Source organism: Corvus moneduloides, chromosome 3 (assembly GCF_009650955.1).
Source record: "Corvus moneduloides isolate bCorMon1 chromosome 3, bCorMon1.pri, whole genome shotgun sequence".
NCBI lineage: Eukaryota > Metazoa > Chordata > Aves > Passeriformes > Corvidae > Corvus > Corvus moneduloides.
Genome location: NC_045478.1, coordinates 87,567,358 through 87,592,523, shown reverse-complemented (window position 1 = coordinate 87,592,523; position 25,166 = coordinate 87,567,358). Strand labels below are relative to the sequence as shown.

General features: G+C 42.3%; 1 protein-coding gene across 1 annotated transcript; it reads left to right on the top strand.

Moving 5' to 3' along the window:
• The first annotated feature begins 13,269 nt into the window (after positions 1-13,269).
• On the top strand, positions 13,270-23,058 carry SCCPDH (saccharopine dehydrogenase (putative)). Its single transcript, XM_032102621.1, has 12 exons — positions 13,270-13,558; positions 13,734-13,846; positions 14,683-14,763; positions 15,224-15,353; positions 16,878-16,927; positions 18,379-18,509; positions 19,090-19,207; positions 20,148-20,267; positions 20,384-20,440; positions 21,399-21,510; positions 22,351-22,432; positions 22,867-23,058. The coding sequence occupies exons 1-12, from the start codon at positions 13,339-13,341 to the stop codon at positions 22,970-22,972; spliced, it is 1,320 nt and encodes a 439-aa protein (XP_031958512.1). The 5' UTR covers positions 13,270-13,338; the 3' UTR covers positions 22,973-23,058.
• Positions 23,059-25,166: the final 2,108 nt, after the last annotated feature.

The following is a 25,166-nucleotide window of genomic DNA, read 5'->3' as shown; positions in this document are numbered from 1 at the left end:
CCCAGCCACCCTCTGGGTGAAGAACCTCTTGCTAATATCCAACCTAACCTCCCCTGACACAGCTTCAGGCCATTCCCTCTGGTCCTGTCACTGTCATTGGAGAGAAGAGATCCTGCCCCTCCTCTTCCCCTCAGGGGGAAGTTGTAACTGCGATGAGGTCTCCCCTCAGTCTCCTCTTCCAGCTGAAAAAGCTGTGACCTCAGCCACTCCTTGCATGGCTTCCCCTCTGGGCCCCTCACCATCTTCACAGCCCTCCTTTAGATGCTCTCTAATAAATTTATATCTTATATACCAGCACCCAGAACACAGTACTTGAGCATCCATGGCCTGTTTAGATCCTAATGAGTGATTTTTAAGCTAAAATGTTCTAGTTTCAGTTTCAGCTTCGCCTGATGCATCTTATTTATTCCTCTAAAGAAGATTAGTAATTAAAAAAAAATAAAAATAAAAATTGTTGTGTAAAAAAAATACAGAGTAAGCAGGACAACCAGAGCTCTTAGTATTTACCTCTGGTATAGAATCATTATAGGACATGAGAAAGTGTTCATTAGAAATTACCTTTCTTCTGCAGAGGCAGGTATTGCTGTTAAGCACATAATGAAATACAAGAGCACTTTGTCTCCAGGCCCATTAATGAGCTTTTGGTGGTGCTACATCAGCACTTGCTTTGTTTTAGTGATGTGCTGGTTTTTAACAAGGCCCTGGCATGCTGCCATTAACTTGGTTTTATGTCTCTTTGGTGTGTTCATAGCCGCAGGCCAGATGGTTTCAGCATTACATTCTTCCTCTAATGTGAAAGCTGATCACGGTGCTCCAAATTACCTTAATTCCACATGCTATATATATTTTGTTGTGTATCACTGTGTGTTCAGCATTAGTCATTTCAGCTTAAACCAAACCTAGGAAATTTTGCATTTTGGAATTAGGCAGCAGGTAGAGCTGGTGACTGAGCACAGCTGTCAATGGGGCTGTTACTCTCTTGGGAAGCCTCAGCTGCCACTGGACTTGTAGGACAGGGTAGAGCAATTGATTTGAAAAATTCCATTTCAATGTTTAGTGCATGATTAAATGGTAAACTAGCCTGGGAGGTGTGTGGAGACAGTGCAGCGGTTTCTACTACCACAGCCTTTAGGTGTTTCCCCTTCTTCTAGGATCTTTTGCAAAAACAAGCAAACAAAACTCCTGTTGATGGGCCTGTGATGAGTCTGATGTGATGGGCAGGGAAATGCCTGGTAATGTCAAATGCAAAGCTCCAGTTCTTCATCCTCTTCCTCATTTGGGCAAATTAACTTTACAGCTTTCACTCATGCTTGGCTGGTGGGATAATACTTCTCATGCTGCTCTGATTAACTTCATGGCTGCTCTCTTGCCCACTCTTAAATGCGTATCTGGATTTGAGAACTCCAGAAATGAGCTCTCAGTGAGGCAAGGCAGTGTGAACACAGGAACTATGTGGGAACTACTTCTGCTGCACCCAGAAGAGGGTAGGACTGTAAAAACTTGTTAGTGGCATATATCTAGGAGACAAGAGGTTTTTTGGTGAAACAAGAATCTTGAAAAAGTAAGAATTTATTTAACAGAAGCTAATCTGTGGTTGTGGCTGAGCAATGCAGTAAAATGCAGTCTCATGAGCATAGAAAAAATGATAACAAGACAGAGACATCAGCAGCTGGGAACAGTATTGCTGGTGCTCACAGTTTGCTGTAGCAGCCAGTAGTGCCTAGACAAGAGAATATAACCAAGACAAGGGGTTCCACATTCTTCTGTAGCTTAAGCTCATTGTATACAAAAAGATCCCTTCCTTTCTTCATTCCAGGAGGAAATAATTAAACTGGCAGGTAGAGAAATGACATTAGGAAAAACAAACATGTCTTAAGCTGCATGTTCCATGAGAATTATTTTTTTTCTATTTTAGATTTTTTTAAAAGTTACTGTAAATTTTGAACAAATTTAAATCTTTTCCAAACATTGCAGATGGGATGTTATTGTGGGAGGACCCAAAATCCTGGGGGAATTTAATGAATTGCAAAATCTCCTCTTTAGTCTAACAGTGGCTTTGTCTTAGATTTCATATGTCATGTAGAAAATTGAGCAGTCTGAATTTTAAAAAATTTAGGGATGCACCCATTTGCTTATTCCATAAGCTATCAAGTGAGCTGATTTGTACACCAGCCTTATTTCTGACAACTGCTTTGAATTCATTCATTCATTGTGGCAAAACCCTCTATTACCCTCCCTTCCATGTTTTAGAGAACATTTATCTTACCCACAGCAGGAATTTATACAATCCTGCTGCTTTTGTTTTGCAAGTGGTTTAGAAACAGTTTTGTTCCAATCTGTCTCTAGCACCATTAAAACTGCATTTGGTCTTTTTAGCTTTTCTAGAAACTTCTGAAAAGAAGAACTTAGCTCTGTGAAGCAGAAGTGGTGTGAACTGTTACCATACAGGTACAAAGATCCTTTGCCTGTTTATTTGCTTTGAAAGAATTTGTGTTTGAATTTAGCTTCTCAATCAATAGGTGTATCGTAGCCGGTGGTGATCTCTGAGCATAGAAAACCAACACAATTCACTAGAGGGAGCCCGGACACAATTTCTGAGCTTAGCAAGGAGCTATTACACCTCACCGTGTTACTTGCCATGTGTTTTGTTAGTAAATCTCTCCAGCTGATTAACTTACAGTTCCCACGTGGGCAACTACATAGCCTGCATTATGAAAAGTACCCTGAGATTTCAATTGCAGGTAATTTGCAAATCAATACTGAAGTGGGCAGGGAAGTCTCAGATTTTAATTTGTTTGTGAGCACTGGTAGATACTACCAGAATACCTTTTTTGAAACCATAAAAATGTGTCAGAAGAGTTTTGTTTCACTTCCTGCCTGCCTATTCCTCCTAGTGCTTTCCTTCCCCTTCACTAGAATGTCAGATCCATGTACTGACATCCTTCTGCTGCACTTCCTGCTCCTACAAACCAGTGTATCTACCTCAGACGCTCTCCTGGCAGTGTAACACACCTCAGCCAGAGCCCAGCCTTTGGCCTCTGCCCCCGACCTAACCCACTCACCCATGTACAGCACATTAGGTTTCACATTAGGTCTTTATCTTATGCTTTGCCCTTATCTTTCCTTGCCCCACCACTGTGAGCTGCAAGTGCAGGTTTGGGCACCACTTGTGTTGCTGCTGGAGGCATTCTGAGAGGAGCAGTCGACTGCACTCTACAGCAGCGAGGTTCTGTTGGCTCGCGGTAACTGCTGTTGGGAAAGTGTTTATCTGCTGTTGCAGAAGTGATTAAGGAGTAAAGACCTTTAACAATGTGGTCAGGTATTATCTGCCATCAGGCAGTCCTCCCCATGTCATGCAGTCGCTGCTCACGTGGAGGCCTTTGCTCTCGTTCAGGCAAGAGTCAGCGTGCGGCAGGCTTGGGATCCGCTGCTGCACCATGCTAGCTGATTTTTTCTTTAAAAAACACTTGTAAAAAAGTTTGTCTGCCACACCTTGGGAGCCTTTTTTGCTGGAGAAGACTAAAATACTGATAAGAGAAAAATCATCTGAAACATTTAGGACAGTCTTGGGCACTCTGCTAGAGGGGAGGTGCTACAGGGGACTTTTAACCTTATCACCCCACACATGTTCAGGTCATAGTAAAAATTGTTAATAAGGTCAATTCCTTATTTCATATGCACTGAGCCAGCTTCAGCAGATGACAGATAAGTTATTATTCAAGTAAAGTGTTAAATAACTGATTCTCAGTCCAGGTTAAACACCTTGATGATATCCCAGAAATTCGTAAAAGTGGGAGAGAACTGTCTCTGTGTTGGTCACTGAGACTCTCATTGGCACAAACCAATGCAGGGCTCTTCACAGGCCTTGCAGAGTTATCTGGTGTGTTGCAGGTCTCTCAAGAACGTGGCAAAACATGCTGCACAGCAGATATTCCTCATGTTGTAAGACTATTTAGTTCTTTAGGATTTCTCAGATTTCAGTTACTGGTCCTTCATGCTGCTGAGCAGCCAATTCTACAAAATGAGGGGAATTTGCTGTCTCTGCATTACATTCTGTGGTTTTGTTCTTTCCATCCTCACAGTAAATGCTCCATGCACTGGTTGCTCATGTTAGGACTAAACTCAGTTGTGAGGCAAGGCAGTGGTCTGAAAGTTGAACTTCTGTTTTCTACAGAATGAACAAAATTATACAGTTGGTTAATCTTGTGGCAATTCTCAGAAAACCTCCTTATGAGATGTATTTGTGAGCAGAAGATTTTGAAAAATGTGTCCCATTCCAACATTACAGACAATAGGTATCTGTTAGGATCTTTGCTATGAGGAGATGGAAGACACCTTGCCTTTGTCCATACTACAGACAGATCTAAATTCAATTACAGCTGTGCTGTGCCAAGGTCAGTTAGGGGCTGTTGAATATTAACTACGTGGGAGACACAGACGGAGCAGCTTTGATGTGTTGCTCCTGGCCCTTATTTCAGCATAGGAATACCTCGTCAAGATACGCTGCCTGAGAGCACCATTTGAAACTCTGCTCTTACCCCAAAACTCTGCAGCAATTCTGCTGCACAAAACATCCACACAGAACAAAGCCAGCTGCACAAAACTGAATGGTGTGCTCTCTTCTCCCACTTTCTTTCACAGGAACAGGAGGGAGAAAAGAAAAGCTCCACCACTGCACCATTTCTTCTCCCCTTATCAGGAACTCCCTGCCCTTCAATCTCTGGCAATTCATGAGGCAGTAGCATTGTGGTAATGCAATATCTGCCCCCTTACCCCTCTCTGGCTTCTTTAGGATCTCAGGGACACTCCTTAGGCCTCAGCCTTGATTATTGGCTCGTGGGCAGTCAGCTTCCCCTGAGATTATCAGAAACACTGTCTGCTCCCAGGAACTTCTGTTGCCTAACAAGCTCCTGTTTTCTAACAAACAGCCTTGAAAACTTATTTTTGTCTGAGTAACAGCCTAAATGGAATAATATTATTCTTAGATTTTCAAGGAAAATTCCAGTAACTACCAGATTGGATTGTGGCCGCAGTGGAAATTTACAAATGACCAGAGTCAATCATCTTGCAATCCCATAAAGAGTGGCTCTAAGTGAGACTCTTTGGGATCCCCTGGGCTGCAGCACATCTTGCTCTGAGTGGGACATCTCTAGAGCTCAACAACTCGCAAGTTTGTGATACTCAGAGGACCACTGGCGACAGGGCCTGGGCTGATACCCCCACTCCTCAAGGCTCAACTCCTCAGCTGTTGAGAGATGTGAAGGCATCTGACGTGAGTACTTCACTGAACTCAAGGGGAATTTTTCACAGGTATATCTTTGTACATGTTTCTTTGTATGTGTGCGTGCACATGTGAATTGATTTTAATGTGGTACAGCAAACGTACTATGAGTGTTGCCATTCCACATTCAGAGTTAAATTAGATTCATAATTAAGCTCTTGTTGTGCTTATAGCAAATCCTATCGGATCATTTTGTAAATATTAAGTTAATCAGTGATTAGGTTGTACTACATTCCTGGGACATAAACCATTGATCAAGTCTGATACTAAGTTTAGCAAGGGGATCTACTCTGAACCTCATGACTCAACAAAAGAGGCCCCTTTGCCCTTTGGCACCCTTGCCTTTCTCCATCCTTACACTTTTGGATCCCCAGTCTATGCATAAATCATTCTAGATTGGTTCTAATCTGATTTTCCTTTGTGTGCTTTATCTGAGTAACAGTGGTAGAGTGAACCTTGCCATTGAACTTTACTGTGCTTTTGCAAATTTATGTGATACATATAAATTTATAAATTTAAAAGATACATATTTATCTTGCTTTTGCTGATACCTTTGCCAGTAATTCTGTAAGCAGCTCAGACCACTCATTTGCAACAAACTTCAGTGGGAGAGGGTGGCTTCCAGGGAAGTTATGATGGCACAAAGGTTTTAAAACCGCTATAGGAGCAGAAGAAATAACTATGTGCTCTGCTTGCAGAATGAGAGAGAGAGATTTGCACTGAGCTGCTGTAGTTTCTGGGATGAAGAGCAGAGTTTTGTGAAGGACCATCTTTCCTAACCCTTAACCAAAAGGAAGCAGGTGCTGTGGATGGCTGGCCTCCCACCAGAGCTGTTCAAGATAGTAGTGAGAAAAAAACAAAGTCTTTGGAGGTCAAAAAATGGAATATATTACCACTTTAAAGGTAGCTACAAGGTTTTTGAGAACAGTTATACATGTGTAGTTCAGCTTTGATTTTTAAATGTAACAAAAAATGAGGTGTGGTTTTGCCAGTGTGTAAACTGGATAATCTGATAGTCCTTCTTTGTCTGTGAACAGACAGTATTTAACCTGAGAGAAGAAAAGTACTTGTGGATACCCTTCATGAACACTGACAGATCATTCAAATGCACTGAACAGAAGCAACTGGGTGTGGGACCAGGCACTGAACGGGCCCCCAAGGAGTTCTGTAGGCAGTGAAAGTCAGTGGAGTACAGGGAATAACATCAAGGAACTCTAGGTTTTTGCCTGTGAGCAGTTTTAGCTAATTAGAGCATACAGATATTTTCCCTTTATAATGACCTTGCTCAAGTAAGATGCAAGGAGCATTTCAAGGACTATTAGACTCTGGTTTTATATTCACAACATACTTGGGGGAAAGGTGGCTAGAGAATTTTACAATTCAGTCTAACACCAAAGACTGCAGACAGTAAATAACAGGAGATCTATCCAGCCATCTACTTCCTCTTGCTGCAGCATAAGGCTTCCTCACAGTTAACATTCTGGTGCTTTGCCACAAAATTACAGTGTCAGTTTCAGATGTCCTGTCCATTGGCACCCGTCGAATCACAGGACTTGTTCTCCTATCGACCCCTCCCTTGCTGTGAGGAATGGGTTGTGCTGATCCCTCTGTTTGCTCAGGTGGCACCTTTTCTTGTACTCCAAGTCCTTCACCTTCCATCCCTAAAAGTTACATCCTCAGATATTTCCAAAGTGTTATCATGCCTCTGTAGCTATTTTTAGCTTGATAATATATACCTTGAACTTAGGATTTTTTTCCTGGAAGGTTTCTCCATTCCTATTCCTGGATAATTCATTCTTTCCTGGGTGATTTTCATGCAACTGTCTTCAATTTGTAACAAAGTGGCTGAACTGGAATACAGTGTTTTAAATGACACTTTCAAATGGAGACAGGTTTTTATTTCTTTCTATGCAATCTGATGCTCTGCATTGCTAATGTCTTCCACATTTATCATCCTCTGGGCAAAATATTTATCTTTGTTTCTTTTAGCATAGCTGCATTCCTGGTTTTAACTTCTCTAGTATAGATTAGCTTGCATTTTCTGAATATTTTCACTTTTCATTTCTTACCAGCCTTTAAATTATTTCTCTGCAACTATGGGAGAAAGTTCCAAATTTTTAATTGTTGTCATCAAAATGAATACTGAGCTGGGAGGTACTGCAGAGCCCTCGGCAAGAAAACTCTGACATTTAACTCCTTATGTCTTAATTTACTGTGTGGCCACTTTTATTGTAGAGCATTCAAATGCAGCACTGGTTATTACTTAATGTCACCAGAGAAAATGTGGTCTTCCTCTACATTGTCTTATTTGGTCTCCCTAAACTGAAAAATCATACATTTATCAGTTTTTTCGTGTCTGTGTTCCAAGTTCAGTGTGAGAAGTGGTAACTGCAGTAAATATGGAAGGAAGAGCCTGAACTCCAGTGAAAATCAAAAGTTTTGATCTCTGCTGTACTTCTATTTGTCAATTGTGCCTTCATTTCTTTTTCTCAAGAGATTGTTTAGAGCTGTGTATGAATGGAAATGTGCACAGAGCTTACTAAAAAACAAAAAGATGGGATCTGCAAGTGTTATAGGTTGTCATCTGTTGTTTTGTAATCTCCCAATTTAGAAATAAGCAAAATAGGTAGATGAAACTTTGTTAATGTATTATTATTACTTGTCTAAATATATGTTTGGCTGAATATATATATATGTATACATACATATAGATAAAGATGGTCCTGCACTCGGGGCGCAACAACCCCATCCATCACTACAGGTTGGGGGGCCAGTGTCTGGAGAGCTGCCCAGTGGAAAAGGACCTGAACATGAGCCAGTGTGTGCCCAGGGGGCCAAGAGGGCCGATGGCACCTGGCCTGTATCAGGGATAGTGTGGCCAGCAGGACCAGGGCAGGGATTGTCCCTTGGACTCGGCACTGGTGAGGCCACACCCTGAGTGCTGTGTCCAGTTCTGGGCCCCTCACTGCAAGGAGGACATGGAGGTGCTGAGCATGTCCAGAGAAGGGCAACAGAGCTGGGGAAGGGTCTGAGGCACAAGTCTGATGAGGAACAGCTGAGGGAGCTGGGGGTGTTTAGCCTGAAAAAAAGAAGGCTCAGGCTCTTGTCACTCCCTGCAACTGCCTGAAAGGAGGCTGTAGCCAGGTGGGGATTGGCTTCCTCTCCCAGGGAACAAGTGACAGGATGAGAGGAAATAGCTTCGAGTTGCATGAAGGGAGGTTTACACTGGATATTAGGAAAAATTTCTTCATGGAAATAGTGGCCAAGCATCAGAACAGGCTGCAAAGGGAAGTGGTGGACTCACCATCCCTGGAGGTACTTTAAAAATGTGTAGCTGTGGTGCTTAGGGACACAGTTTAGTGATGGACTTGGCAATGTTAGACTTATATTTGAACTCAGTGAACTTAAGGGTCTTCTCCAACCTAAATGATTTTATGATTCACGATTGGGATTTTTTTTTTAAGGTTAGATGACATTTTCATTTTAAAATAAAATTAAAGTAAAAGAAAGAAAGCATTACTGAACTGCCACATGTAGCAAGCAGCTGCCTGTTAGGTTGTCCACAGTTTTTTAGTTCAAGCTCCTCTTTTTTGTCCCAGTCTAAATGGCTCGGTTTATTACAAATTTTTAACTTCTGTATGGGTTGGCATTTTGGAGCCAATTGCCTCTTGATTAGAAAGTAATATTCTGCACAAGTTAAGGATAAGACAGCACTAAAAACTGTGGGCTTTGTTCCAGAATCTTTTGTTCTCACAGTCTTAGAGTAGTGAGTAACTCTAGCAAGTGTAGCAGGTACAGAGATGCCTGCCTTTTTGCTTTTTCTTTTTCTAAATCCCTTTTATACTCACCCATATAACTCTTCATACCCTGCAGTGATTTACCCATGCATTGTTAATCAACCTTATTTCCCAACACCTCTGCCTACTCTTACGGTCTATTTTTCTTGTGTTCCATAGTAACTTTTGCAATTATGCAAGTCAACGATCTTATTTCATCCTTGGAGGTACACGACAATTACTATGTTGTGTTTAAAAAAATTGCCTTCATAGAGCATTGTGTAATTGACATCATATAGCACTCTTTCTGCTACCTTGTTATTATTTTAATTTAAAATTGTAGTAATAGAACACCTGCATTTCCACTTTAATAAACAAAAAGTGCCCTAAAGTTATAAATGAGTATAAAAAACATAACCACAAATATTGTTGTCCAAGAAATATATAAATATTAATATAAAGGAGTTTATCAGAACAACTGCTGCATGAAATGAAGGGGCATATGGGTGCCTTTATAAATGCTTGCACGGATTCCTCAGACCCTGTTAGATGCTTCAGATGGAACAGGAGAAGCTAGCAAAGGGAGGCAAGCCCATTTAATTTCAGGAATTTGAAAAGATACAACACGAGAGTGTTGTGTGTGCATCTTCACTTGTGTGCTTTTCTATCCCAAAGAACTCAGCAGGGACCTATAGTAGTCAAAGTTATTTTAGACGGAATCAGTCTAGCTAAAGGAGGATTTAAAGTACTGAAATCCTGAATTATCTGTATGCAGATACATGTGGAAAAAACCCCTACCTTCAAATCTGAGAAAAAAGATTTTAAAAGAAACAGCAGTATCTCTTTATTTGGTGAGTTTCTAAAGCTGATTCAGGTTGGAACCTCCTTTGCAGAACTGCACTTGGCAGCAGATCTGACATTTCTTGTCTTCCTATTGGACAAGGAAAAACTGTAAATCATCCCACTGCTTTCCCACAGAATATTTTTTACACTCCTGCATTGGTAGCACTAACTAGGAAAACAGGTTAACCTTTGCCTTTAGTCAAGCCTGCTCTAAGTCTCCCATTTAAAATCAGAGCCTTGACATCGCCTTGATGTTTGCTATTTTGAAACCTACCTGCCTACTTATTAGTTACACAGGCAGGAATGTAAACTGGCTTAGAGACTTTGAATTTTGCTCTCTTTTTATCCAGAGAGCTGGAGTGAAACTGCATACAGAATTTTCAACCTGCCAGAGGTGTCCCAAGAAAAAATTACTTGGAGCTACCATAGTGATACTTTATGTAAGCAAAAAGGAAAAAAAACCCCTAGGTTTGCACATGTTTTGATAGCCCTCTGCTTGTTTCTCAGGTGTCCTTCTGCAATTCTTAAAGCCTGATTTCTTGCTTGTGTAAGCTGCAATTTACATGAATTTTCTTGCTCCAGCAGTGTGTTTTAAAGAAACATTGACAGAGCTGAGATTGAAAGAGCAGGTGAAATCTTGAGAGCTGTAGATTGATTAACAGGGTAGCTCTGCCCAATTCAGTGAAATGTTTCAGTCATCAAGAGGAGACAGGGCACTCAGCACTGCATGCAAGCTTGTGCTTGCCAAGCCACTGCCTAACTACACAATGAAGGTCTTATCAAACACATACGGTCCGAGGAGGCTTGTGCAGTCCCAATGCTTAACAAATGGTTGAGTCAGAATCATAGGTTTATAAACTGCATTGCTTTCTGGGAGATAATGTGGAGAGGGAGAGTGGGCAAGAGAGAGAAACATCTGAAGCAAAGGGGTGAAGAAAGCAGGCTGAGGATTCCAGCCAGCCCTGCAAGCTATGTCAGAATCCCTCTGCAAATCTACAGAATTATTACAGCCTCCTGTATAATTTTATTTATATAATTTATCACTGAATAATTTTAAAAGTCTGAAAAAATAATTATTTTTGTTAACTTCAAAATGGGGGGAAAGTGTCTAATGTTTATTGTTGCAATGTTTTTTCAAAGCTTTTGCAAAAGAGAAAGGAGAATGGAAGACCAAAATCAGTGGCCTCAAAGAAGACTTTGCTTTGGCAGTTGGTGGCAGCAGAGAAAAATTGAGCGTAAGAGCAAAGTAGCTCAGAGGAGTTCCACATCATTGTGAGTGCAGGTGGAAATTATCCTGGTGTGTAGGAAGGGGAGGAAGGTAGTAGAGACAGCTTGACTAAGAGATGTTCAGTGACCTCAAGCACAAGAAACTGGTTTTGCAGGGTTGCTCTGTAAATCAGATCAACAAAATTATCTGAATTAAAAAGGAGAACAAAAAAAGTCTTTGTCCTTCCCTCCCCCACTCTTTGTTTTTTGTTAGACTGAGTTGTTTCACTGGCACAGCTGATGGTGTAGGCCTACAAACAACTGCTTCAGCACTACTCAAGGAGTTGATACTGATGCTTAGAGGAGAGGATCTGCTGCCTTGGAGATGAGATGTTTAGCATGTATTCAGAAAGGTCATTACTCTTCAGTACAAATCTGAGAGGGGAAAAGACTGGCTAGGTAGCAGTAATTTGAAAAAGCCTCTGAGGTGGAACAGATCATGACCTGCAGGTGCAGCAACAATGTGACGCTTGCAGAAGAAAAAAAAAAGAAGGCAAATGTTTGAGTCATGTAGAAACAGATGCAAATATGCTATCACATAACCTTCTCAACTGATTTAGCACTGACAGTGTGAATGTGCGGTCTAGTAGTGAACAAACATTAAGTTACAGGAAAAAGTAAATTAGCTGGAGATAGTTCAGAAGAGAACAGGAGAAATATATGTTCGAAGTGGCCTGTAAGGAAAAAATGCAAGGAATCTTTTTATTATAGGAAGGACTGAGGAGATGCATGACAGTTTCCAGCTCTGCAGCATCTTTTTATGCACTCTTCAAGCATTAAATCTTTTGTCAATGGCCTCAAGAAACAGAAGAAATAGTATGGACCTAAAACTACAGCTTCTAGCTGTAGAAGATCTAGAAGATCTAGCTTCTTGTCTCCTGCCATATGTATAACAAATGCAGGAGGAGACTGCCTGAGGAACGGTGTGCAAGCATCTATCACTGGAGGTTTTAAAACAGGTTAGACGGGCCTCTGTTGGGAACAATCCAGATGTGGTAGGTGCTCCCTGGGAAAAAGGGCCAGTGAGCAGGATTAACAAGGCTGCTTCCCATGTAACTTGCTGCGAGCCTCTGGAATTCAGGTGAGCAGCCTGGCCATGAAAAGCACAGAAAACATGGCCTCACCACTCCATGCAATCATGGATGCTCCGTACTGAAGCGTCTCTGCAGGGCCACTGCTTCCCCCTGCCACAACAGGAATTTCACATTTTGTGCTGTTCTGCTTTTGTCATTGAGTGGAACATAAATGTTTGCTGCAATTGTGGGGGAACAGTGTTTCATTTTACTTCTAGGTCATTAAATTTTTCTCTTTTATTAGTAACAGTCCTCTGACCACCTGTGTTACCTGTGCTGAAATGCCTACAAAAGCAGCTTGTAGCAAAGAGCCATGCTCATCATGAGAGAGGATGTCTGCCATGGGACCAAACAATGATGACCCAGAGGTGGACCAACAAGTTGATCAGAGGGATGGAGCACCTCTCCTATGAGGAAAGGCTGAGAGGATTGGGACTGTTTAGCCTGAAAAAGAGACAACTTCAGCATGACCTAATTGCAGCCTTCCAGTATCTGAAGGGAATTTACAGGAAAGATGGGGCAAGACTATTTACAAGAGCATGTAGTGACAGGAAAAGAGGGAATTGGTGCAAATGGAAAGAAAGTAGGTTTAGATTAGATATTAGAGAAAACCCCTTTACTGTAAAAGAGGTGAGGCTCTGGAAGAGGTTGCTCAGAGGGGTTGTAGATGCCACATCCCTGACGGGGTTCAAGCCCAGGTTGGATGAGGCTTTGAGCAACCTGATCAAGTAGAAAGTGCCGTGGCAGGGGGCTTGAAATGAGATGATCTTTAACCCAAATCCTTCCAACCCAAACCATTCTATGATTCTACGGTGGCCTCTCGCTGTAAACGTCCCTTACGCCGCTGGGCTCCAAGCCCCCTCGGCCGTACTTCTACTTCCTCACGGTGCGACAAACCCCCGCGAAACAGCACCTCTCCCCGTCCCCAGCTGTCGCAAGGCGAGCAAAGGCCACCCCCGCCCCTCACGGGCCGGGCGGGCACCGGCGCAGCCCGGGCGGAGCGGGAGGCGGGGCCGTGCCCACGGGGCCGGCGGGGCGGGCCGGGCCCAAGATCCCGGCGGTGCCCGGTGCTGCCGTCAGTGCGATTGGTGCTCTCGCCATGGCGGCTGGTAACGGCAGCAAGACGGCCGGGCGGCTCTACGACATTATGGTGTTCGGCGCCTCGGGCTTCACCGGCCAGTTCGTGGTGGAGGAGGTGGCGCGGGCGGCGGCGGCCGCCGGCGAGGGGCAGCTGTGCGGCGGCCGCCTGCGCTGGGCCGTGGCCGGGCGGAGCCGCGAGAAACTGCGGGCGGTGCTGGAGCGGGCGGCCGAGCGGCTGGGTACGGGCCACGGCCGGGGCGGGGGGCGCGGCGCCGCGGCCTGGGGAGGCCCAGCGGGTCAGGTGTGCGGGGAAGGGCTGAGGGGCGAAGCGGGGCGAGCTCCGGCGCTGCGCCGGGGAGGAGGGGGCTCGTCCTGGGCAGGGCGATGTCGGTGACGGCGGTCTCCGCTGCGCAGGGAAGGCGGCGTTCGGGGAGGAGGTCGGCGTGCTGCTCTGCGATGTGGGCGACGCGGGCTCGCTGGCCACCATGGCGAGACAGACCCGGCTGGTGCTCAGCTGCGTGGGCCCGGTGAGTGCGGGGATGCGGGCAGGGCGGTGCCCCCGCGGCCTCCTCCCCCGGGGCCGCGCCTCGGCTGCGGGCGGCCGGGCTGCCTGCGCCTCACCGGGGCACGGAGAGCCGCCGCGGCCGCACAGGGACGACACAGCTCTTGGAACTCGACCCCGGAGTTCCAGGTACAGCCGTGTAGTGCAGTGGCCGAAGGGTTTCCCACCGCCGTCGCAGGCGGTGCGGTTCACAGACAGGTCTCCGCACTGAAATACATCGGGATTTGTTTTCAGTCTTTCACAGGCAGCCTAAGATACTGATGGTAAAGTTTGGCCCAGCGTTTTGGGTTGGTCCAAAACGTCAGTGGTGCTAGGGTTAAGTAAGGAACTGGAAGAGGGGCCCACAGGCTTGCTGCCATAAGCACTTGGCCCTTTTAAAACTTACAGCGGCAGTATTTCCACTGCATTCAGAGAGCATCAAAGTGTGCGAGCTGATAGTTGGGTCATGATCATGTCTTTGAATTAAGAGTGTTTAAGTAGAGAATATGCTGATAATAAGAGTGCAGAAAGTGTAAAGTGAAATTAGTGGCAGTATTCAAATGGTCTTGGTGATCTGATCTATGAGAGGAATCAGATGCAGCAGTCTGCAGCAAACTCCGTTATCAGCAATGAAGTTGTTATGCTTTCTTCTCCCCATACTCCCAAGAAATAGAAATGCTATTGCATTTTAGACCCACTTAGAAAAATCAATAGCCACCAAGTTCCTTTTCATTGTAGGGATGTACTTTAGGTAAAGCACATTGGGTGAGTTGTGGTGTGCGGGTTTTCTTCTGTTACATCTGGTGTTCTTTCCTTCTATAGTATAGATTCTTGGGAGAACCTGTGGTACAAGCTTGTGTTGAAAATGGTGCAAGCTGCATTGACATTAGTGGAGAACCCCAGGTATGTGATAGTAAAAAACTGCTACCTTATATCAAGGCTATGCAAAAGGAGGGTTTGTTCAGTATGTTTCATGTTTCTGCTAATGTTTCTTAACATGAAGACAAATTCTGCCTCCTGATCTGTAATTTTAAGGTGCAGTAATTATTTTAAAGTACACTATACTTACTTTTCTTGCTTTTATGACAAGAGCCTCTTCGGTTCTCCCTGGAAGTCCCAAATTGCTGAATTCTGCTTCAAGCCTCTGTTGTGATTCTGCATAGGGATTTTGTACATTTCTTTTGACTGCTGTGAAACTTTCGTACTATAGACCAGAAATTATATATAGATATATAAAAAGGTACTTGTACGTGGTTTGAAGCATGGAGGGTGCTATGACATGACTGTGAAGCGCTGATGGCTAATACTGGGTATGGCTAAGAATGAATTTCAGCTTAAAATATTTGTTCTGACTGTGTTTCAGTTTCTGGAAGGAATGTACCTGAAATACAATGAAAAAGCTGCGGAAAAGGGAGTGTATGTTGTTGGAAGCTGCGGCTTTGACTCCATACCAGCGGATATGGGAGTAATATACACCAGAGACAAGTTGAAAGGTGACTAGAATAAGTGTATTTTTATGGTGAAAAAGAAATGCAGATTATGCTGTTATCTGGTTTCCTAAAGCAGCCATGCTCCCGTGGAAACTCCTTCAGCGTCTCTTTTGGCCTGCCTTTACCAGGTGACCAAATGCGGTTATGGTTAGCTCAGTTGTTCAGAGCATGGTGCTAATAACACTGAGGTTGTGGGTTTGATCCCCATGTGGGCCATTCACTTAAGGGTTGGACTTGATGATGCTCGTGGGTTCCTTCCAACTCGGAATATTCTGTGAATCTGAGAGGACAGAATGTTCAGCTGCGAGGCGCACGCAGGCTGCTCAGCCAGTGTGTGGATGTCCCTAGGCAGCCTCAGCACACTGCCTCTTGTACAGTGAGAATGTTGTAGGGAAGAGACTGTGGGAAAGGGTCCACAGATTGGTGGGTAATCAGGTTTCCCGAGTTTTATTTTCAACTGCAAGCTCCGAGAAGCTGTTGTGTGAGTGTAAGTAGCAGGACAGTGCCATACAGTGCCTTTTACTTTAATAGCAGCTAGAGGGTAACTGAAAGATGAGAAATATATTTGAGAAAAAATCTGAGAGGATTTAATTCTATGTAAATAGTACTTGATCCTGATCTCAAATAAGAGTACTCTGTTCATCGTGTCTGACTTTCAGTTGGGAGGGCCCATAAAGAGTATCCAAATGTTTTGCTTTTATGGACTATTAAAAAGGCTGCTAAATGGGATTGGTTTAAATTGGAGTGAGCATTCAGTTGAAAAAACCTCAATTCAGATCTGACTGGAGGGAGAAACAGGGCATGGAAATGAGTATCTGGATGTTCGTGAGGTTGTAATTTGATGTTTGATACCTGTTTTGAATAAAGATGTCTTTTATCTCTTCCTGTTTTGACTTTATGGCATTACCACCTGTCTATCCAGTTGCTTGCTGTACCAAAACTTACCCATACACAGTTTTCCAATCTCAGAAGGAACTAAGCAAAGCAAAACAAACCAGAATTTGGAGGTGTTGTGTTGTTCTGCTGTTCATCAAACTAAGCATTCTTTGCAAAACACAAGCTGTGATAAAACTAAATGTTTTGGGATATTTTGTATGTTTTGGTTTTTTGGGGGAATTTTTGTGTTGATTTGTTTTGGTGGTGGGTTTTTTGTAGTTTAGGCGTACCAAAATTTTAAGTCCATATTTGCTTTCAGAGTCTACATCATCCTTTATTTTGAAACTTGGATGAAAACTAAATGTAGCTCTTAATATAACTTCCCTTTTTTCAATGATTTTTTTATATTATCTCATTAATTAGATAAAACAAAAAATTAATGAATAGAGGTAATACTAGTGACCTGTAATACTTGCTAACTCAAATAGCTGTGCATCTTAATGTTGTATTATTTTGTTTTGAGATAAAGACATAACTCTGCTTTTTCAGCTGATAGTGTCAGTGGCCTGCTGTTTGAGTCTACTGGAGCATTCTCTGGCTTTGCAGACTAATGACTGCATGTGCCAAGTAATGTTTTCTCCTTTCTTACAGGTACCTTAACTGCTGTTGAGAGTTTCCTGTCGGTGAAGTCTGGGGCTGAGGTTAGTTGGTTTCTACCTTCTTAAACTCTTACGATAACATCACCATAGCCCATCAGAATAACTGTTGCTACATTAAGTCAGACCAAGGAGCAAGCTGGCAGTTCTTTGACGATGTCTAAGAACTTTATTCTTTAAGAGCTACTAAAAGTATCTCAAGCAAACACCCTTTTATATGGTCTGTTTGCAGAGCTGTCTACCTACGCTTTGCTCAGGTAAGCTGTTTCAAGAATTATTTGCAGAGATGTGGGAAGGATTCTTACACAAGTGAAACTGTAACAGGTCCATAGTGTGTTGCCAGTAAGCTTAGTGTTTGGCTGTTTGGGTTTTTTGTTTGTTGGTGGGGGGAAGAGTTGTTTCAATGTAGTTTAATGCATGTAATCATAATACCTGTAGGTAGGAGTTGTAATAATGTGTAATATATGTAATAATTCTAATGTCATTGTTAAAACAATGCAGCAACAATCCAAGCCAGTCTTGATCCCCAACAACCAAACGCTGCTGGCCCTGGCATGAGCACACATCGTGCCTTACAAACCATCTTTGTTCTTACAAACATCTGGAGGAGTGGAGGAAGCCCATGGAATGGCAGAATAATATCTGTCCATTAAGGAAGGGGACATAGTAGTTAATGGGAATGTATAAATCTGTATGTTGGGTATGAAGATGTTTAAATAAATAGCGTAAGTTCAAAGTGTTGGTAAGAAGGGATTTCAGTAATGACAGTTAACTACCCTGAGATGGTTAGAAGAGATACAGATATGTATTAAATTCTGTGGGCCCTGAGTATGTTGCAGATCACATGGAATGAGGCATGGAGATTGCATTGGGTCTGGCTGAGCTGGAGTTAATCCCCACAGCAGCCCTCTCAGTGCTGTGCTTTGTGAGGCCGCTACAGAGGTGTCAGTAACACACCCATGTTCTGGCTACTGCTGAGCAGTGCTGGCACAGCACTAAGGCTGTCTCTGCAACATTGCCCCTTCGCCTGTAGGCTGGGGTGGGCAAGGTCCTGGCAGGGAACATAGCCAGGACAGCTGCCCCAAACTGATATCAAAGGGATATTCCATAAACTCTGTGAGTTCTGCTCAGCAATAAAGACTAAGGGAAAGGAGGAAAAAGGGTGGAGGTAGGGGAGTGGGGAGGCATTTGTTACTATGACACCTTTGTTTCCATGTGCAGCTGTTGCTTTATTAAATTGCCTTTATCTTGACACATGAGGGATTTTTGTATCTTATTTTCTCCTCTCCCTATTTTAGCTAGGAGGAGAGTGATAAGAGTGTCTTGGCAAGCACGTGGCATCCAGCCAAAGTCAATCCACACCATTTCAGTATACTGTCACCATAACACTTACATGTAATAATTGTAATACATGTAGTGATTCTAATGTCATTATTAAAACAATATATGAAACCTTTAAATACTGAACTAATCACTGTTTCATGGTGTGTCACAAGGGTGTTTGTGTACACGATGGGACCTGGAAGTCAGCTGTCTATGGCCTTGCAGATGAAGGCAACCTGAAGAAGCTTCGAAAAAAGATAGGATATGCCCCTGTTCCAGTAGTTGGTGCAAAGCTTAAGAAAAGGTATAAGAAGCATAAGATGCAAAATATGCAGTCTCCTAATAGTTTCAGTATTTATGATACAGATTGCTAACACAGCATTAAATACTAAAAAGATGCATCTAGGCCTTTAGTAGAGTATGAACACATAGATGCTCATCTAGTAGAATTGAAGATAAGTTCAGTTTTACTGATTTTTTTTTTTTTTTTTTTAATATCTTACTGAAAAGAGAACATGTCCCAGCATTTACTGGGTTTCAAAGTTAACATGTTCTAAAGGACTTTTAGTGATATGGCAAACTTTTGCTTTCAGAAGTGATTAGTAGAATGGAAGTAAAAAAATGAAAAGACTGTTACATTGATTATCAAATTCAACTTTGATATAGTGCATATAATAAAGTATATATAGTGATACATATATGTAGTGAATTTTGAGTGAGGCAGGGAGGTATTTGGAATTGCTTGCTTTCAGTGAAAAGTGATTATGTCATAAAAATGCTTGAGAGAAAAGTGGTAATGGTAAGGCCATTATGGTCAGTTTCTTTCAGTTTGTGTGAAGACTGGAACTTCTTTTTTTCTGACTTAATTTTTGTTTCATTTGCAGAGGGTTTTTGTTTTACAATCAGGAATTCAAGGAATACTGCATTCCATTCATGGGATCTGATGGTTCTGTTGTGAAAAGGACTCAGCGTTATTTGCACACCGAGTTGCAGGAAACACCTGTACGTTACTGTTGTTTGTACACTGTGTCTTCTGGGTGCACTGGCCTGTTTCATGCTACTTGAGACTGTGGCTGATGAGCCTGCCTTTGGCTGTTAGCATGATAGTTATGAGAGTGTCTTGTAGGGTTCTCCTGCTGCCTGATTTCTGGGTATGTATTTGTAGAGAATGGAAATCGTGAGTCACAGAAATATTTGAAAGGTAGCCTTCATGATAAATACATGAAATTCTGTTTCTGTGCAGAGACTTTTCTTACTGTGTCAACAGAGCTTCTAAAAGGATCATAATTGTTGTTGTGTAGCTATAGCCAGCTCAGTATAGTGTAGTAAATAGTCTGATAAAGAATTCATATGCTGCTCATTTTTATCTTTAGATTTCTTTGATGCTTGGGTCTCCAGCGTGCAGAGTAAAGGCAGTGTGACGTAATGGTGGAAAGGATGCTTAATTTTTGTTTTCCGTGGTTTCCTGAGAGGAGACGAGCACCAACAATCTGTGTAACTGCTGTACAGGGTCACAGGCATCAGTTAAGAGATGAGGGTGAGATGGTGCTTTAAGAATATACTTGGAAGCTACAAATGAGAAAGGCTTGCCACTGCTATTTCAGTTTCTCTTAAAGAAAAGCACAAAGAGGAGAAAATGAAGATCTAGGAAAAAAGGCTGAAATTGGTTAGCAAAACACATCTGTAAGGTTTTCTGTTCTTGTTTACCATGTTTGCTCCCTCATCACTCTGTAATTACATTGTCTTCCCAGAATGAATGATAAAGTGAAGCATTCTTCAAACAGTTCCTTAGAACTAAGATAATTGTTTAAGGCCCTATTTAAACTGATATCTGCTGTATGAAACAACTGCATCTTAATTTGGGGGTAGATTGATTTATAAAAATTAATTGATGGGAAAGATTGATGTAAATCTTATCACTGAAAATATATTCTTGCTTCAGGTCCAGTATGGTGGTTATGTGAATGTAGGTGGTCTTGGCTCTGTTATCAAGCTGATGTTTGCGGGCATGTTATTTCTTCTTCTGGTGAAGTTTAACTTTGGAAGAAAACTTCTGACAAAAGTAAGTTTTCAAAACACAGAATAATTTAGTGTTTGGAGATACCTTTTTCCCCTCTAATTTACTGTTGGTCTTTTTTTTTGTCGTCTTCCTTTTTTTCCTCTCCTCTATTCATGTAGTACCCGGAATTTTTCTCTGCTGGACGCTTCACAAAGGAAGGGCCAACCCAGAAACAGGTAACTGACAGTTCTATGCCACAGTTATTGAATACATTGTTGTGGTAATGGTGGAATAGTAATTTAGAGTCAACTACTTAGCCTCAAAGAAATAATTTCTAAACGAATCACAGAATATTCTGGGTTGGAAGGAACCCACTAGGATCATCAAAGTCCAGCTTCTGGCCCTGCACAGCACCATCCTCAAGAGTCACACCATGTGCCTGAGAGCATTGTCCAAGCACTTCCGGTATTCTGTCAGGCTGGTGCTGTGACCACTTCCCTGGGGAGCCTGTTCCAGTGCCCAGCCATCTTCTGGGTGAAGAACCTTTTCCTGATATCCACCCTAAACCTCCCCTGGCACAACCTCAGGCCTTTCCCTCTGGCCCTGTCACTGGTAAGCAGAGAGCAGAGATCAGTGCCTGCCCCTCCTCTTCCCCTCAGGAGGAAGTTGTGACTGCAATGAGGTCTGCCCTCGGTCTCTCCTCCAGGCTGAACAGACCAGGTGCCCTCAGCCACTCCTCACACAACTACCCCCCTAGGCCCAAATTCACATTGCGTGTGCCTGTTCAGATAGTTATTGGATATTTAAATAATCGTGCCTTTTGCTCTTAGACATCAAAGTATGCGTAACTCCTATGAGAAATAAATGGGTAATGTTGCTGGGCCTGATGTATTTCTGTGGATGGCTCAGAGCACTCTTATCAAAGGTGATGACCAAGGGAGACTGATTAGAAAAAAGTCAGGACTGAAAGCACTGAGAGAACAAACAGACTTTAGTACAAGGACAATTCCAACAAAGTGGAAGGAATTAAAAATTTAGATTATACCTTTGAAGCAGTAATCCAAAATAACTCTTCTCATGTTTAAATGGATTATAGTATTTGGCAGGATTCTATATATAGAATTGGGATACTTTTGCTTTCCTGGTAGCAATCAGTTTCTGTTTTGGTGACCATGCTTGTCTTGTCTGCTACAGATGGATGGAACCTCTTTTACAATGACTTTTTTTGGTGAGGGTTACAGTGAGGGACAGGATCCCCAGAATGGCAAACCAAATGTGAAGATCTGCACTGAAGTGAAAGGACCAGGTACGTGTTAGTAGCAGTTGACTGCTTTTGCCTAGCATTCCCTGCTCTAAAATAGGTTTATGATTGTATTGCTGTCCCTTTTCACCCTTGAGAAGCACTTGCAACATGAACAGTCAACAGCCTTTACAGTGTATTAACTTGGATACTAGAATTCATTTGATACCTGGTTTTTGAAATAGCCAGTTCATTTGCATTCTTGTCATTTTCTTTCCTCTGACTTTCCCTGTTCTAATTTTCATTTTTGCAGAGCAGACCTACTGAAGGAAGGGGGCTTCAAAGGATAGTTTTTAGTTGTTATAGCCTGGACTTAATACTTTGTTTATTCCCAGTTCCCTGAGAGTGAATTTAAACAGGTCTGGTGTGGTATAATTTCTAACTATCACATACTTCTGATCAGGTTGTTCCTTGAGAGGAGATGATACCTGAAGTTTGGAGGGAGCAAGAATGTACATTCAGGAAGGAGTTACTATAGTATAGCTTCTTTAAATAACTAGAGATGTGGCATAATGCAAGTGTCTCACAGCAAAACTCTGAATTTAGGCACAGGATGGGAAAAGCTCTTGCTGTGTCAGAGAGCCTTCTGTCACCATGATGTGGTCACAGTTATGTGGTTAGAGGTGGTTATGCGAAGCAGTTATTTGTCTGGATTAGATCTAAAGGACTTCACCAGCTACCTGGTCTGATTACTAGGTGTAAGAAAAGCTGTTCTTACATGGAGAAGGCTATTTCATTGCCAAAGACACTATTCTTCAGAATGCTGTAGGGGAGAGCAAGATTACATTCTACATTTCACCACACTGTACTTCATTGGGGGGGTTTTGTTTTGTTTTGTTTTGTCAGAGCCTGGATACATTGCTACACCAATTGCAATGGTTCAAGCAGCTGTATCTCTTCTGGAAGATGCAGCTTCTCTGCCTAAACGGTAAGTACCTTTCCACGCTGAGCAGCTTGCTCTCCCTTAAAGCTACTGTGTGCAAATGTTGCTCTTTGAAAATCCATTTAACAGCCCTGTGGATTTGTGTTACCTCACCCAACTGGCTCTGCAAGGGAGGTGCTTCACCATGAGCTGATTTAAAGCCACTTGCTCTTCACCAGAAAGGATGTACTCACAGGCTTTTAGTCAGGCTTTTGCATCAATGTCTTTATCGTCAGTTAATGGAATGGTTTCTGTAGAGTTTGCTGGATGCGGAAATGAACCTATGATTATAACCACCCTGCCATATTAATCACCCGCTCTTTTCTGGGACAAAGTGGCTTTTTCTTTCTTAGTCAGGGAAGCACATCTTTAACTTCACAGAAAGGTGTCCCTCACTCACTGTGCCACTAATGTTTTTCCTTTTTGATTTGCACTAACAGGGGTGGCGTATATTCTCCAGGAGCTGCCTTCTCCAAAACAAAACTGATTGATCGCCTCAACAAACGTGGTGTTGAGTTCTCTGTTATTAGCAAGCCTGAAGTCTGAAGTCAAAACATAACTGTATGAACTAATACCTTTCCTGGGTCTAACTCTAATAAAACTCATTTGGCTGCAAAAGCCTAATCATAAAACAGTTTCACTGTGCTATTGTTTGCAGCAGAAACAGAAGAAAATTTGAGTTAAAAGCTATAATAGTATTTGCTATAGTGAGCAACCCCCTAAAGGGTGGGTATTGAGTGTTAATTCATAGACATATTAAATTGGTAACTTCTTGGGTACTAATTCTGGAATTTTAATCTCATTCATCTAAGTTCAAGTTCCTGCTTCATGGACTCACTATAGTATCTGCTTCACAAGTAACCATAGCTGCCTTGCTTTGCCCCATTCTGCAACTCTGTGAAGCAGGCAGCCTGGGAACACAAGTGCCTTAGCAGATGAAACGACTAGTTATTCCTCACGTGGTTGGCATGTGTCTTTATTAACATCTTCAATGAATCTTTCCTTTATTTAATAACTGTTCTTAGTGCAGATCTATGTGTCGTTTCTGTAGTTAGGTAAGTAGTAGTTATCTGTATTGTGTTTTGCTTCTGTAAAGAAGGAGGCTTGTTCTGCTGATTGTTTTTGGAATATGACCTGAAGTAATCCGGGTTCTGGCTGCACTGTTTCACACTACTTGACACTGTGGTTGATGAGCCTGCTTTTTGCTGTTAGCATTAAGAATTATGAGAGTGTCTTGTCCTGTTGTCTGATTTCTGGGTTTGTATTTGTGGGCAATGGAAGCCTTGAGTTACAGGAATATTTGAAAGGTAGCCTTCATGATTTTCAGGAGTGTGAATACATTAAATTCTGTTTCTGTGCTTTTTTTTTTTGTTGTATCAGTAGAACTTGTAAAAACTCTGAAAATTACTAATATATATAAAGGTCATAAAAGTCTCCCTCGGTTGCATCACATTCACCTTTTGTATTAGGAGGGAAGTCATAGACAACTTGATGTTTTACAGTGTCATAGCTGTATTGAAAATTGCTTTATGGATGTAGTTCACTATATGGTGGTGTTTTAGGTGCTGCTTCTTAAGTTTATGCTGTCACTGCACTGTCTTCTGTAACCTAAAGTTAAAAGACGTCTGTTATTACTTTATTCATTACCAAACAGACTAATTTCACACCGAGCTAGATGAAACTGAGGACACTGAAACACTGCTTTTCTGGTCACATCACCCCTGAATGTGAAACATATGAACATGCTCTATACTACAAGTGAGAGTTTTTGTATTTGAGGCACTGAGATCAGAGCAGTCCGTGTGTGCAGTTCACAGGCTCTGGTTCTGGTATTTCTGTTCAGAACTGACCATTTCCCACTGCCCATGACCAGGCAGCAGTGTTCCAACACAAGGTGTGTATGTAACCAGCAGTGACCATCACAATGCAGTGCCCTCTGCACTGCTCCACAGCCAGAGTGACCCACTCTGCCTCGGACAGGGTAAAATACAATTGGCTCCCCAATGCTTAAAGCCTCAGTCATGACAACAGAAAGGTTATTTTTCAAATTAATTTCCTGAAGAAACAAAAATCTAGCATCTTGTTATCTGCACTGTTATCTCCTATCCCAGTAATTTGGAATTTCTGTGCTGCTCTTTTAAAAGGCACACAACCATTACTCCATATGGCAGCACTTTCAGTTACTGTATTCCAGATGCCTGTCAACAAAGCAACAGCCACAACTTAGTTCTGCACTAATTAATCAATCTGCACATAAGATGAAGGGACAGTGCTGTAAAAATACCTACATATCTTCATCTAGCAGTGTTCAGGTCTTCCTAGCTCAGAAATATCTTACAGTATTGAAAGAGTTAAAAAGGAGAAGTTCAATAGTATAGATGATATTTCATAACAAGAAAAAGGTTATAATTTAAGGAGATGGCAATGATTTCATTCATGTAGGCAAGGGCAAAAAGATCAGAACCAGGTGTTACCGCCTTGCATGGTAACAGTTTAACACAAAAGTAGTAAAACTACAGAGTCAGCACTGAATCTGACAGAGACTGAGATCACTGACATTGCTTAGCTGCCATTCATGTGACTGGATTAAGAGTGATGCATGCACTTCTTGGTTGTAGAAATCCACATCAAACTATAAAAAGCTACTCAGCACTTAAATACTGACATGGTTAAGCCACAAATTTTATCTTTAAGTAGCTAAGTATAGATCAAAAAGTCCACGTTCAACTTACTTTGTTCC